Here is a 16,443-nt window from a genome sequence, read left to right as displayed (position 1 = left end):
AGGCTCCCCAGGGAAGTGGTCACAGCACCAGCCTGACAGAGCTCAAGAAGTGTTTGGACAATGCTCTTGGGCACATGGTTTGACTCTTGAGTATGGTCCTGGCAGAGCCAGGAATTTGACTCAATGATCCTTGTGGGTTCCCTCCAACTCGGCTTATTCTGCAATTCTGTGTTTATAAATGTATTGTGCCTTCATCACAAGTCTGGGCACAGTCTCAGCCCCTCTCTGCCTGTGCTGTGGCAATAAGTGCAGCCAAGACCATGAGCTTCTCAGAAACTGAGATAGCCAGGTTACAAAACATCAGAGCAGCATTCATGGAAATAAATGCCCAAAGACATTTTTGCATGGACATCCCCATAAAAACTCACTGATTCTTGCAACCATTATGGTGGAGTGCACTGATTGCAGAATAATGCCCCTGTGATGTCCTCACTGATGCCAGAATTAAGAGGGTAGCATCTTTCATGAAACTGAGGCACAGGGTTTACCAGACATGTACCTGTCTAGTGTATGCCTTGTCCAAAGTCAGTCTCTTAAAACAGCAGCTCCACAAAGTTCTGGAGAGCAGAAAGGACACTTAGATTGTGGGGACTTGTACTAATTTTAACGCGTCTCAAGAGTCTCAATATTTTGTCTTAGTGAACAAAGAAAACCATCTGAAGTCAGAAATCAAACATTGACTTCCTCCCAACCAAAAACCATCAAATGAGATTTGCAGCATGAGCAGGACAATTGGGGATAATAAATGGCCTAGAGCAAAAGGGAAAGAATGCATGAGATAGTATGTTTTCATGGAAAAATAAAAAATAAATCCTTCTGAACAGACTAGAGAGAAAAATATTTTTGCCCAGAAGTCTGAAGATTGAATCCCTGCTGCAGAGCTCAGAGATTACCTGTTTTTCATTTCTCTTACTGATGTCAATGTATGTGAATTACACCCACTGTTAATAAACACAGGTTTTAGCCTTATGAGATATACATTCTAAATTTACCTTTAGCTGCTTTGCTGATGGCAGCTGTCCTACATAGCCATAGTGTTCACTTGGGTTTACTGAGGGATATCCCTTCAAAGAGTGTCTTTTGAGTATTGAAGGAGAAATAATTAAAAGAATATGTTTCATATTTGAGGTATTTTTGATGCAGTCTTTTATTCCCCACTGTGCATTTAATATGCTCATGTAGACTTGCTGCTTCTGGCACAGTCTTAGAGATTAGATTTCTGAAATACTGACAGAAGTCCAGCTACTTTGCTGAAACCATAATCAGAAAAATCTGGCTTTCAACAGCTCTCATTAAGTGGGAAAAGAAAATCCATTCCAGTGTCTTCTTATTTAAAAATAAATTTGTGATTAATTAGCCAGTGCTGTTCTGCAAGCTTTCAAGCGCACAGAGGTCACCAAGAGTGTATTTGTGTTTGATGAATTTGGTGGTGGAGAGAATTTTAATGGCACTTCAGCACAAAGTCAGAATCTTTGAGACAGGCACTTACAAATCTGTAATTATTTAGTGCTGTAATCAGATTATATTTACCCCTTCTATACTGCTTTTTAGCCATGTCCAGTTGCTCTTTCTTTGCATTGTAATACTCATTTCTATTGTCCTTTCATTAGCCTCTGGTGAGCAACAACAAAATCTGCAAACATGATAAAACAATTTTTGTGTGAAAAACATAATTCCATACCACAGTAAAGTTTGTTTTCTTATTCTTGTTTATTATAGAAGAATAATACTTTTAGGGAGAAGTAGTATCTTTTATCTCCTATCCTGACATTCCAGGCAGGAGAGACTCTTTCCAGAGCCCAAGTCAGTTTCAGATCTGGGTGTGAAGGATGGAACTGCTGGCAGAGACCAAAACAACTGTTCTGAGTTTAACTTTGTTATGGACACTGGGTGGAAACCTTTGGAGAAGGGGAATCATAAATAAAGGATAGTGAAGTAATTTAGTTCCAATGAGGTAGAGTGCTTACACTAACACCAAACTAGACCACCATCTGTTTGCCAGCTCCAGACCCAACAGGCACCACATGGTCTGTGTCTGTATCACATAAATTCCTTTACCCTCACAAAGAGGGCGGCAACACCCAAAGTGCTTATTTGGAATATTGCCAGGCCAGGCTATCTCCCTGTGAGAGTGTCACTTTGCTGGGCGCTAGATGTGCTCCAGGGACTGAACAACAGCTTGACAGTGCTGGTGGCAGCAGGACAGTGCCCAGCCTCAGCTGCTGTGTCATTCACTACTATTCACTACAGGCAATTATCACCTGCAGAACAGTATTCCTTAGCACCAAAACATTTATTTTAAGAGGTCATAATAGAAGTAGCCTGTTGAACTTCAGCCTGGCAGTCCAGAATGTCATAGCACTGGGAAAAAGAAACTAGAGTTTGTAATTTAAAAAAATGCAATCTTATGATGTGAGCTCCGTCCATGGCTCCTTATGTTTTCTAGTACACCAGACACAACAGTCTCTTTTCAATCTTGTCACATGCTATTTTAGTGTAACAGCAACAGCTTGTGAAGCTTCTTTGATGTGTAACTTGTTACTAGACATGATCTCTAAAAAATTACACTAACCTGTTCTCACTGCAGTAGACATGGCCATCTGCCTCTCCCACACATCCACTGTATCCTCTCATAGCCTTGTTCACTCTTCTAATTGTTCTGCATAAACAGAGTAGGATACAATATAACATTTTAAAATGTCATGTTTACATGATAAAGAGTCAATTTTTGAAGATGCTTTCTCCCTTCAGAGCTGCCATTTCCTATTTCCTTCCTAAATGTGTGTCCTATATGCTAAATAACTTATTAACCCTTTGTAATTTCTGCTCGTTGTTTTCCTGAATGACAAGTCGGTCTGAACATAATACAGCCTGCCTTTCAAGATACCCTTCAGATATAAATCAGTGGCATATGAGACAAATGTCCCAATTTGCTGTCTGTACTTTCTCCGGACACTGGGAGCTGCTGTGTTGTTTGTTTTCTTCCATACAGTTATTGTCTAGAACTTGAAAGAAAACCCTGTTTGTGATCAACAGGGATTTGATCCATTGTTACAGGGCCTCTTTGTGCTGTGGACCTGGCAGTAGAGCTGCATAATTACATTCTGAAATTAATATAAGCTCAAGGTATACCCATCACAGATAGACCTCATTTCAAAAATCATACTTGTTGGATGGGTGTCACTTATGTTAGACATTACCTGTTTCCTGTGCTTTATTTTATTAGAAGCTATGAGTTCAGTAAAGATTTTGGGTGAAAGTCTATTACTATAGTCTTATTTTCATTATTCCATATTTGTATATATCCAAGGTATATAAATGATTGTCTTTGCTGCAGGTGGCTTTTGCTGCCTCACGGTCACTCTGTTCACAGGATCCACAGTGCTTCATGTCCCCAGAGCTGCTCTGAGGTCAGCCCCCACCAGTGTATGGGGTTATCGAGCCCCATGTAGACAGTGTGAGGGGGGTACAAATGAAAAGATTTAGAAATCTGCTACCTGGGATTCACAAAAGTCAGCAAGATCTGACTGGAGAGGGAGCCCTCTGTCTTTAGGACCAATGGTAGAGCATTTACCTAAGAAATGAGAGGCATAATTTGGGCTTTAGTCTAGCTCTAGGGAGTTCAGCCTTTCTGTATACCCTGATCCTCAAGAGACTGAGTTTTCTGTGCATTACCTTGAGGAAAACCAGCAGATCAAGTAATCCCACTCACCCTCTTGAGGCTGGGTTCAAGCACAAGTGGGTGACATCACCAGAAAAGCCAAGCAGTACCCATGGAGTACAGGAACCAACTATGCTGATTGTGGTGACCAAAGAACAAAGTGGCTTCTGGGCTCTGCCCCTACTCCCAAGATATGGGGGGTTTTCTCCTTTTTTATTTGTTTGTTCATTTTGTTTAATGCTGTGCAATGTAGAATACATAAATAATCCTTGTAACAGGGACAAGGATTCTATGAATCCCTTCCCATTTAAGCACTGTACCTACTGCTAGACTACTGGCACACTGGTCTTCCTTCAGGAAAAAAAGACTGAATTTTTCAGGATCTCATTCCCCTACAGATGAAAAAGGATGTTGTTACATTGTCCATTGCCAAGGACAGCAAGACAAAAGGTTGTATTCAAGTAGTTGTTGAAAAATTTAAATTGCAGTATAATTATCTTGCTCAACATTTTATTAAAGTAGCAACAAAAATTCATTACAAATTAATCCCCACAGTAGCATGCATCCAAGAATTACAAAATGCTTCTTTGGAACAAAGATTGTTGTACATTTATCAGTAGTACATGTCTCTGAAAAATTTCACACTGTTTATAATAAACAAATAAATAAACCTCATGAAATGATAGAATGAGACTGGCATTACTCTGGATAGGTGAAGAAAAAATTCCCTCCAAACCAGTTGCTCTTACATAGTTTGTTAGAATTCAAATTTACAAGATTCAGCCCTCAAATTAATGAATTCAGGAGTCCAAATCACTGTGACTGAGCCAATTCACTTGCATTCTCTGTATCACTTTATCCTAGTAGTAATGAAAGAATCATGAGAAAACAAACTCTTACCAAAAAGAACAAAAAAACAAAGCCAGACAAAATTCTGTCTGAAGAAGATATAAAATATGGAAAGATAATTTTCAAATTTCACTGCAATTTGTAGCAAAAGAAACAACTTTTGCAACAAAAGAAAGACACATAGCAGGGAAATTAATTCACTGTTGAAAGAACAATTTATCTTTTCACATTCTTGAAATAATGTTTTATTTTCCATGGTGACAGTGCTCAGATCTGAGGGGTGTGCAAGAGATTTATTCATTTATTTATTTATTGTAGAATAATTTTTTTAAAAACTAACAAAATTGTCAACTTCCAAAATTACTGATCTAAGCCTTCACTGTGTAGCTGGAGAGGTACTGCAGCAGCTCCTTCAGTCCATTTTTCCAGGTAACTGTTTTAGAAGTGATGCCAGTGAGATCTTTATCATCTGGCTTGTGCCATCCGTTTCCACAGAAGCATCATAAACCCTTTCACAGTACATAGGAGCTTCTTTGATATATCCTGTGCTCTGAACTCAGGGAGGTCATGTGGTAATTTGAACTAAAGTGTGTTACAAATACACCTGACCTTTCTCAGCTGCACAATTTACCTTCACTGAAGGTTCTGAAATCTCAGCATTTCAGAAAGGATGCAGCATAGCTCCCCAAGCCAGATGTGAAAGCAGCACCTCTTCTGTTACATTCTGAATAAACTTCTAAATAAAAGTCCAATAAGAATGCAATTCCTTACAGGAAAGATGTTAAATAAGGATGTAGGCATGGATTTCAACATTGCTACCAATCAGACAATTCTTCCAAACTAAATGTTGCAAAGGACTTTGCTATCCACAAAATAAATATACAAAGATAGTTATATTAGTGCAGCCAGTAGTTGACATCCAGCCACTTTCACTTCTAGCAAAAAAAAATTGATATAATTATCAATAAATTTAAAACCATGTAATTAAAAAAATACATTCTCACATATATAATTTACATCTACATACAAGAAAAAGGTTGACTGCTGTTCTAAACAGAAGGGCAAACACAGAAACAGTCACATCAGCATGATATCTGACAAAGTTTTGTAGTGTTAGCTGTATATCAGTATAAAATTAGAATGGATTTCACAACTAACATCTATAGAGTCAGATCACATTATCAGTTAAAATCACACCTTAGCTTAAATATGCAATTATAAACATTGAGGTTTTGCACACAATTTTTCAATCATAATAATTTTTGTTAGCACAAATAAATATGAGAAAGAAATATTTTCATTTTTGTTATTCCCAGTGATGGTGGATACAAAGTCACCTACATAGATTTTAGTCCTTCATGAAGCATCACAAGGAATATGGGCTTAAATACCTCACTTGAGCATTTGGTGGAGCAGAGGCTGAGAAAGCAGACAGTTGCTTTTTGAGCGAAAAGGCAAATAAAGGAGAGAATTCACTTCTGGTACTGTTGGTCTATAAAAGCTGTAATTCAGTCTGTGCTCTGAAAACCTTGAGATAAATTAAGTTTTGCTGTTATTATACAAACACTGAGCTCAGGTTTTACCCAGCCAGTTGTGCTCCTCACCAGACAGCCAGGTTTCCATGGAATGCCCTCTGCCTGCTGCTAGACCTGCACATCTTGCTTTTTAAGTAAGAAAAGCAACTAGTTCAAGCATCTCTTGAGAAATTCTGGAAAGTAAGGCCTCCTCTGAAAGCACTGAATAGATGCCTGGCTGAAAACAGCATGTGAAGGGCAGAGGGCTTTCCAGGCACCAGCTCCACCAGTGGCAGCCTCTGCCCCCAGCTCAGACTGGGAATCAGCTCCCAGCAGCTGAGAGCAGTCCCGGCTTCATCACAAGAGTTTGCAAAGTCAGACACAGGAACTTGCCTTTACTTTGAATGTCTCTTGGCTAAGCAACCGTAAGTTCCTGTGTAAGGTTCATAGATAATTTAATTTCTCTGTGACAGGTGCTTTGGAGGAAATGTCAAACAGGTTGTGGTATCTCTCCTTGGCTTTTCATTATCATGAAAACCTGTAGCTTTAGCAAGTGTAAGCAGTAAGATGCTATAGAACTCTGTATTTTCACATCAAGCTCTACAAAGGAAAGGTTCGCCCAAAGTGTGTGTCACAGCTACAGAACTGTATTTATGAGATTAATTGCTAGGTGCTAATTTGAGAATATGTCGGTATCCTGTCTGACTCTTGAGCCCTAGCCAACTTTGCTTACTTGGCTGACACATGACTTACTCTGTCATTTTAGCTCTTTCTTATTATTTTAAAAGCAGCCTGGTCATTGCCCTTCCAGTCCTGTGGGGGTTCAGACATCTGCACAGAAATAGACACCACTGCATGTGCCTGCCTGGTGGCCTGTGCTGCTTAGATAGACAACCTGGCAAGCTGGGAAATGCGGAGGATTTGGGAAAGATTGCAACATGGCCTGCATGGGTCCTGCTTCTGGCTTTGCTCCAGACAAAGCTCTGCCAGCTTCTGGAATTTTGTCACATCTACTCTGCTGGTTAAAACTTCCTTGCTGTTGGTCCCTTCCCTGCTCTGCCATCACTCTGCCAAGCTGGAAAGTGCCTGTGGAGCTTTGCAAAGGTGAAACAGGAGAAAGCAAGCATGCAGACAGAGCAGGATACAGACATGCAGACTGCAAGACCACAGAATCACAGAGTGAGTAAGGTTGGAAGGGACCACAGTTGGTCATCTGGTCCAACCTCCCTGCTCAAGCAGGGTCATCCCAGGGCACATGGCACAGGACTGAGTCCAGATGGCTCTTGAATATGTCCAGTGAGGGAAACTCCACAACCTCTCTGAGCAATCTGTTTGCTTCTTCCTTGCCATGTAGAGAAGGCCCAACAGAGTCCTTCGGACACAGCAAACATAGGTTCACAGTTTTAACACTTAAATCTGAGGCCTATCAGGCTATTTTTAGTTCTCTTTAAGTTTGCAAATATAGCTGAATATTAGCGAAAGTAGCTTGAATTAGGGAAGTGGCTGTGAAGGCAAAACAATACTGGATAGGAAAGCCTCACAATGCTGTAGAGGCTGCCTCTTTCACCCACACTGGGCAGGTTTGTGACTCTTGGGGATGGGGCTGTGCAGGGCTGGGAGCTGGACTTCATCCCCTCCAAATCAGCCTATTCTGTGATTCTGTGAATCAGGTTCTTTACAGGTTTTTGAACGTCATGTACAAAAGCTGTGCAAAATGTTCATGACACACAGGAACACACAGGCACTTTCCTGGGTTTCTGCAGCACAGAAGTGAGAAAATGAACTTCTAGCAAAAATGAGAGCTGGGCTAGAGCAAAGCCAAAGCAAGACATGATATTTTGTCTGTAGCTACATCAGAGAGACTGGCCCCAGGCTGCTTATCATGGGCCTGTGTGGGAAGAGCAGGGAAGGGGCTATGCTGGCAAGTAAAAAGCCATGATGACTTTTCCTCTGACAACACTTTATGTCCTAAAGTATTCTAACAGATAAATTTTAAAAACATTAAACATTTACACATTTAAAAAGTGTTACTTTTCTCTGAATTTCCTCTTTTCCCTAGATATTATCAATATTAAAGCTCTAAACCCCTTCTAGTGCTCGTAGATACAATTGGAATTGAAGCAAGATAAAAGGAGCTATTAAAAGCCTGTTACATGCTCTTCAATATCTGTCAATTTCCAACAGGATTCAGTAATAGCTGAGACTTCCATTTAAAGTGGTACATCGATAAACCTGATTGCTGAAAAAAGATAAGATCTTTTAAATGCTTCTTACTGACTTCTTAATTTGTTTGTTCCATGCTGCAAATTCATTGAATAGTCTTCCTATTTCATGCTGCTCAAGGTAAAAATAAACCAAAGAAAAGAAAGATTTTGTGCTCTTTGCCATCAGACACGTGTTTATTGAAGCGTGCTGCAATGGCTGCAATGAGATTTGCACTGATGTGGGATGAGGGAGTCACTGGCAGGTAATTACTGCTATCAGCAGCAATTTTGGCTGCTGTTGGAAGGTCTTCTGGGTACTGCCCAGTGCAGGCACACACTAGAGCATCTCCTCTCCTCACCTCTCATCTTTACAGGGAGTATCATCCCCTGTCCCACTCTGTGTCCATGGATATGTCCTGGCAAGCCTTGCTCATTCTGAGATCACAGACCACTCTTCAGCCAGGTAATGGGAAGAAGGATTTAGGTATTCTCCTGGAGCCAACTCTCCTGGCTAAAGTTAGATTGTATTAAGTACTTCATTCAGTTAGCTTCAATAATATACTCTTTTCACTCCCCAAGATGCTGCATTTTCCTGTAGGGCCCAGGCAGGTATGAAAAGATTTATGGTAGCTTCTGCAATTCTGTGAGTAGAAATGTCCTTACAATTCATACAGTGGGTGGGAACAGAGCATCCAAAGGTCTTACATGGCTGTACACTCAGAACAAGGTGGGCCTCAGGCCTGAAAGAGAGGAGAGAAGAAGCAAACTGAGAAAGAATATTTTACACTCTCATATAATCTGCAAAAACAAATGAAAACTAAGCCTCTTTGTAGATCCTCTATATTTTTAAGATCTAAATGTATGGGTTCACAAATAGCATTTAAGGAGTATTGTGTAAAAACAGTAATGTGCATCATCAAGAGAAGTGGGTTAAAGAGATGTGCTACTCACTACTGAATGAAAGTGCTGGTATTGTCGCAGACATCTTTTTGTGAAAATCCTTTTCTTTAGGATTTTCCCTTCTGAGAAGCTGAGGCCTCAGAAACAGAATGTAAACAATGGTTATCTGCTGCTGTGGAATGCAACAGGTGGATCCATGATTGGTCTCGTGTGGATGTTTTGATTCAGTGACCAGTCACGGCAGAGCAGGCTCTCGCTCTCTGTCCGAGCCAGCTGCTTTTGTTATCATTCTTTCCTATTCTATTCTTAGCTTAGCCTTCTGAGGAAACCTTTCCTTCTTTTCTTTTTAGTATAGTTATAATGTAATATATATATATCATAAAATAATAAATCAAGCCTTCTGAACATGGAGTCAACATTCTCGTCTCTTGCCTTATCCAAGAACCCTTGTGACCACTGTCACACTGGTATGTGGGAGAGCCTCTCCTTAGCACCAGCTGTGTGGTTAACCCCCACATGGAGTCAAGGGGGAAGGCACAAGAAAATGCCCCATGGCCCTTCCTGCAGCCAGCCAGAGCATGTCCAGAGGAATCACTGAGCTCAGACACCAACATCACCCCCTGCCAGATGTGTACCTGAGGCACCACGCCTGAGAACCACTTTCTGATGCTCCGCTAGAGCCCACTGTTCCTCAGAAAAGAAGGCTTGACCTGATTGCTTCTGCCCATCCTTCTGCATGCCTCAGATCCTCCAAGTCCCCCCATACTTGGCACAAGGCACTGAAAAACGCAGCTTTCCAGAGCTGGGCATTGTCCCTCCCTGCCACGCCCTGTTTGGTGCATGGTCTGTCACTGCCAGCCTCTCCCAGCCCTCTGCAGTGCTGCCCTGGCTGAAAGCTACCCCAGCACAGCCCCATGCCCAGCAACGTGCCCTGGTTCTGGAGGATCCACAGCAGTCACTGAAATATAATAACTATTACCTTGGATGACAAACAGGTATCACCAATGGACAGTTTTGCAGAGGACAGGTAGGTATTGGTAATATCTTCTAGCTCAGTGCTGAAATGATCAGAATCCTTGATGACATTATAATTTAGGGCCATGCTGTAACTGGCAGGTTTCTTCTCCTGTTTCTGCTGGTAGTTGCACAGTTTCCTGAAGGCTGCTCTGAATTTCTGGGACATGAGATTGTAAATGACAGGATTGATGGCACTATTTAAATAAATACAGATTCTGCAAAATAGCAGGAACCAGTTTTCTTGGAAGGGTCTGGAAAGAAAGGAATTGACAACAACCAGGGTGCGGTAGGGCATCCATAGGAATGCAAATAGGATCACAACCACGGCCAGCATCTTGGTGACCTGAGGGAACACAGAGAGAGACAGAAGAGGGGCAAAGGTCAGTACTCCCCTTGGCATGAACACGTGCATTCTTACACCTCTAGGGCCAAACCAAACCTCTGCACAGATCCTTCAGTAGGAATTCCTGATGAATATTTGATTCAGAAAGGTTTTATACAGTAGGAAGTACAAAAACCTTGGATTGAAATTTTCCCTAGTTTTTGTTAAATTACTCTTTCCAGATGATATCCCAGTAAGCTTACTGTTGTAGACCTTAGACATTTCCACTTCTTATTCTGGAAGAGGGTGTTGATTCAAATGGGAAAAATGGGAAAAAAAGGACAGAGAGTATTGTTTTTCCAAACACATTACATCTCTACCTTTGGACTAGTATAGCCTGTAGAGTATTTAAACATGAAGTCTTTTTATGTTATCTGGTTTAACAGTCAGCCTAAAACAATTTCCCAAAGCGAAAAATAAGGAAAAAAAGAGAACAATTAGATTAATTTATTTTCCTAAAACCCTCAGTATTTAATTAGATCTTCATTATTTGATGTTTACTCTGAAAAGTCAAATAAAGTTTACAGAGCCTGGGAAAAGAGGATTATGAATCAAACTTGATTGTTATAAGAATTTTATTCTATTATGTAATTTTCTTTAGAAAAAAGAAAAGAACAACTTTTGGGAATACCCAGGATAGCTGAAATTAAGTGAATGAGAAATAATTTAAAAAATCAACTTTAAAAAGAGTCTTTCTTTTGTAAATAATTTAATTCTGATGTAGACAGTATTCAACAGTCTCTACATTAAAGAAAGTTTGAAAGGTATTAATAAAAAAAGTAGAAAGCACACAGAAATGTGATATGGGAGGATTCGCTGGCACACCTTCATGGAAGTCAGGAGATGACTTGGTTAACTGTGTGAAATAGAAAGTATTGGCACACATTTTGGTGAGCTACAACTGTTTCTTCTGATTGTACATTTATAAGAGTTTCAATAGGAGATAACTCCACTAAGATCACTCACACATGCTAGTTTTAGAAGTAGGCTTTAGTTTGAAGTTATGAGTATATAATTCAATTGTCTTCTGACCAGATAAGTTCATTATATAGAAACCTGCTATCACATTGCCTAATGAATGTATTTTCTCCTATCTTTCTAGAAAGACACACTTTTAAGCCAATTTGTTTGGTTTGTTACAGGTATTATAATAAAGAATGTGATGAAAATCAAAGATACTCTACAAATTGATGTATCTTTATCTATTTGTCTTTGAATGCACATATTCAAAGGCTGCAATTTTATCTTAGTTCTTCTCTCACCCTTGTTTTTGTTTTCTCTACAGCTGTGTTCAGTGGGAGTAAAAAATAATGAGAAGTGAGACTGAGAAATGAGACTGAGAAATGCTATCTCCTTTTTTATCACTTGACTCATACATTTCATTATGACTTCTACACTGTTTTTTTTCTAATTTTCTGTGCACAGTCATTGTAATAGAACAAAATACAAATGTGTATGTTCCAGGTAACTCAAAGTGATCTCTCCTTATCTCCACTTCTGAAAGGGCCATTCCTGTGAACATGGTAGCAAGGAGAGAGTTGACCCAGCACTGACCCATTCTGGCTCTCATCCCTCCAGTTCAGCTCCAGCCTGTGCCTCCAAAATGAGCAAATCCATTCAGTGGAGAACAATCATTCACTGTAGAAAATACTCCACATTTAAAGGAAGAAAGCCACCATTTGTGGAGCCTGGGTGAACAATGGGACAGAGCCAAACCAACAGATGTATTCCATCAGCTCAGGCATTCAGTGCATAACAGCCTACACAGGTATCAGAGTGCTTTGCTACCAGAAGCTCAGCAGGGCACTCCATTATTGTACCTACCAGTCATGGGCAATTTACATTTCTTTCAGGAAAAATTGCTCAGAGGATCATTTGCAGCGTTGCAGCTATCAGCTTGGGTCTGGACTAGAAGTAAACTATTCTTACTGTCAAGGAGGGGGTAATTCAGAGTCACACAATTAACGCTGTACAGCAGTGAACAAGGACTGTTACTGCTCAAGTGACTGTATCCCATACACCGCAAATACATATATATCTATATTATATATGTATGTTTGTATGTATGTATGTGTGTAGCGTGCAAATTATTAGCTGAATTTGTGTATACTGGCATTTGGATGCATCTTTTCAACACCACAAGCTTCTACTGCTGGAAATGAAGCACTCTGTAGAGCTGGTTTTCATTCTGCTCAGGTCAATGAACCAACTCATGTACTCATATGCCTTCACAGAGCCTACATGCAGTGCAAGAGAAGAGGCAGAACCCATGGGTGGCATCTCTTTGGTGGCATCTTTTGGTGGTTCAGTCCATGCAGGACAATGAGGAAAATTCACTATAATTTTAAACTGTCTGCAATACATATTTTTCCAAAGCTGCCAAAAATAACAAACCTCTCACAAGATCTCTATTGTCTGTCAGAAATTCAGTTTCCTGATCCATCTGACCTGCTGTGGTTTTCTCTGAGACACATGATAAGGCCCTGAGTTCAGGTAGTTATTTGCTCATTGGTAAATCCTCCTTAGTCTGGCTCTGGAGTGGTTCTTCGTGGTCAGCTACCTCAGACCATGACCTATGTGCAAAAGGCAGCAGTTCTGAGGAGGTGCTCTGGCAAGGCTTACTTAGTCCCAGCATGGGAGTTGTCACCTCACTGCAGGGTGAGGCACCACTCAGGGCTTCTGACACAAATTCACCTCAATTTGTGTTATAGGTGAACCTATCATCTAAATACCTGACTGAGGCCAAAGCTTCATTTTTATCTGCACCAAAAGTCTTTATTGCTGAACATAAATTATTTAGAGGAAAGTTTGGTCCTCTTTGTTTCAGCAAAATGCCATGTCCTTTTTCAAATCACTTTATATGAAACAGAACTAATCATATTGGGAAGAGGCTAATTATTTGATATCAGTGGAGTGCTAAGAGGACAAATTTTAAAAGAACATGTTTTTATTACCTATAAGCATACACCAAAGCTCCCTGAAAGCAGCAGCACTACGTCCTCAATTCACTGCTCAGGTGAAGGCAAACATACACTGATTGCTCTTTTCTTGTGGATGTGCACTCTATGTCCTATGCTCAGGGTACAAATTATCTTAGTTAGGGAGATTGAAAACATGGTAAAAAGACTTTGAGCAATTTCAGCTTAGTCCAAATTTCAAGTGTAGTTTGGATGATAACAAAAGAGCTTGAGATTGAATATTGTCCTGCCTGCATACAAACATTCTTCAAGCCCTATCTTTTTATTTCTGAGGATGTTCTAAAAAATATTTAAAATATGTTTTACTAAGCAGAGTCCCAGTATTTTAATTCTGAACTAGTATCCTCCTTTTCCTTCCTGCTCCAAAACCTTCTTATTCTAAGGAAGGGTTTTTATTAAACATTTTCACTATCCTGGTACAAATAGTTTAGTATTGCCTCCTTCTCCTTTGAGTACTAATCTTTCTTACACTGATAGTAAAAACAATAGTCATTCTGGTGTTTTAAAGCATGTAATAACATCTTTCTTCTTGTACCTGGTTGTGTTCTTTGCAACACACAGAGATTGCATATCCCAGTCCATGATTTCCTAATCAAAAAGAAGTTGTGCAATGAGGAGGAGAATTAAATAAATAGAAGGATCAAGGTCTTGATATACTAACACCACAAATGAAACCAAGTGATAAGATTGAGGATTTCATGTAAGCCGTGTAAAACTTATCTTGCAGTGCAAGCTGGAATCTGTCCTTGCTGTGGTGTGAGAGAACAGAGGGATTTCTCTGGTGAGCAGGTCATGACTGCAATACTGTCCAAGAGAGGACTTTCTCTAGAGGGCAATCTACCTGCTATTCCTGACCATGATAGCCATGATGACCTTAGACTTGATTGGACTAATCAACTAACTTTGTGAGATACACATACTGTTAAGTGAGCAGGATTCCATCTCAAGTTTAAACAAACATGTTTGCTATGTAAGGCTGCATTCGTTTTTCTCAGTCACCTTGATATCTGAGGAAAGTAGGAATTTGGGGAAAGTGTGAAACCTTCATGCAAACATGCAATTCAGTATTCATGCTATAAATGGAAAAGAAAAAAATCTGTGATCTGTGGGCTGCAGGACCCACACAGAAACAGAGGAAAAGGGTGAGAAGGAAGGAATGACAAGGGACCAACCTCTGCCAGCTGACTGCAGCATTCTCTGGCCCCACACTGCTGGTGGCAGCAGGGAAGGGACTGAGTGTAACTTGTGGCTATAACAACAGGCAATAAATTAGCACTATTAATTTTCCCCAAGTTGAGTCTGCACTGCCCATGACAATAACTTATAGTTTGTTTGCCTGTCCTTGTCTTGGATCATGAAGAATAGGAGCACTTCCCATTTTCTCTCCCATTCTCAGCTGGAGCCAATCCCCCTACAGAAACATGCATATATTTATTTTCATAGAAATGTTCTTGGATAAATATGAGAACTGCTACAGAAGTAGGACGTTCACACCACATTTTCAGACACCTTTTCTACAGATCACATGCTGGGTATTGTACACTCCTCAATCCCTGTAGTGCAACACAGGTCCAGGAAGACACAGAGTTTCACATTTCAGCAGGACTCACTGTGAAGACAGACTGTATTTTCAGCTATATACGTCCTTGTCAGCATGGCAGCAAATTTTCCTTTTTGTATCTTAATAACTGTTGGGATTCTAGATTTTTTTAAATATGTACTTGTTTTTTTGCCTTTACTCTTGTTTTTCTTGTTTTTTACACCATTGTCTATCTTTTGCATGTTGCTACTATACAAAAAATATTACTAATTGTGCCACACTATCCTTGCTTTGCTTCCTGTGTTGTACTATATGCAAATTCTACCTTTACTTATAATGAAGCTGCTTTAAGCAATCAGGTTGCTTGGGCTTTTAGAGAAAGTCTTGTTGTCTTTACAAGACATAAAAGATATCACATTATGATCTTCACTTTTTGGTTTCATAACAGTGTCCATATTCATCAGTGTTCAATGTAAAAGATTTGTCTGATTTTCAAGTGATACTGGCACAGGTAATCAAGCATAAAGTGATATTAACTTGAAGAGCAGGTTATCTTCTTCTACTAATCAATGGACAAAGAAAAACATTAAACACTTCCCAACTATTAACTATAATTGGCAACACAATTAAATTTAACCTAGCCCACGTATTTGTGTTGTGTGTTTCCAAGCATAGCTCTAGTGCTCTCTGAGGGCACAGTGCTCTAGAAGGCAGCTCAGTTAACTTTTGAGGCTTTTGCCATCTCTGTGATAAGAGAACATGGTCCCTCTCATAAACAGTAGCAACTGAAGCAAAATAAGAAGAACATAAAGAATAAGAAGAATATCCCCATAGCCATCTGCAAAAGATGCACCCTGTGTTTCCCATCACTGCACCAGCTGTGCTGCCTGCTGCACACCATGTGGCTTACTGCAAACAGCCAGCAATTAATCTGCTAACTATGTTCCACTGGTATTATCACACACAGCAGCATACATATTCAATAATATAAAAAGAAGCTAGTCAAACCTATGCCTCAGTTTTGAGTCATCAGTACAAAAAATATTTTCTGAGAGACAGAGAAACAAAGATATTTAGCACTTACAAAGCAATTTATATACAGACTTCCTTAAACAGATTTTTCACAGGAGAGTTAGAGACAGGAAAACTTACATCTTGACTACATTTGCTGAGTGACATAGTGCCTAGCTTAAACTCAGCCTCAAGTGTCCCAAACTCCCAGGATGGTTTCTTCCCTTCAAATCTCAAAAATAAGTCAAGAGTCACTTTGTATATATGGCAAGATTACTAACAATCTGTAATGTAAAGAAATTATAGTTAAAAATGTTTCCATCATATCTGACACTTCCTAATTGCTTTCTGATATAGGAAAGAAAGTACTGGGGGTTTTTTTTGGGG

The 16,443-nt window shown here is 39.8% G+C and overlaps 1 protein-coding gene across 1 annotated transcript in view; it reads right to left on the bottom strand.

Annotated features, from left to right (window-relative positions):
• Positions 1 to 10,083: 10,083 nt before the first annotated feature.
• TRHR (thyrotropin releasing hormone receptor) overlaps positions 10,084 to 16,443 on the bottom strand; it is a 7,513-nt gene continuing 1,153 nt past the window's right edge. The window contains exon 2 of the mRNA XM_014307998.1: positions 10,084 to 10,488. Coding sequence (XP_014163473.1) covers positions 10,084 to 10,488 — 405 coding nt within the window. The remainder of the gene's footprint in view (positions 10,489 to 16,443) is intronic.

The sequence above is a fragment of the Geospiza fortis genome, unplaced genomic scaffold (genome assembly GCF_000277835.1).
Source record: "Geospiza fortis unplaced genomic scaffold, GeoFor_1.0 scaffold200, whole genome shotgun sequence".
NCBI classification, from domain to species: Eukaryota; Metazoa; Chordata; class Aves; order Passeriformes; family Thraupidae; genus Geospiza; species Geospiza fortis.
This window is presented reverse-complemented; position numbering and strand designations above follow the sequence as displayed.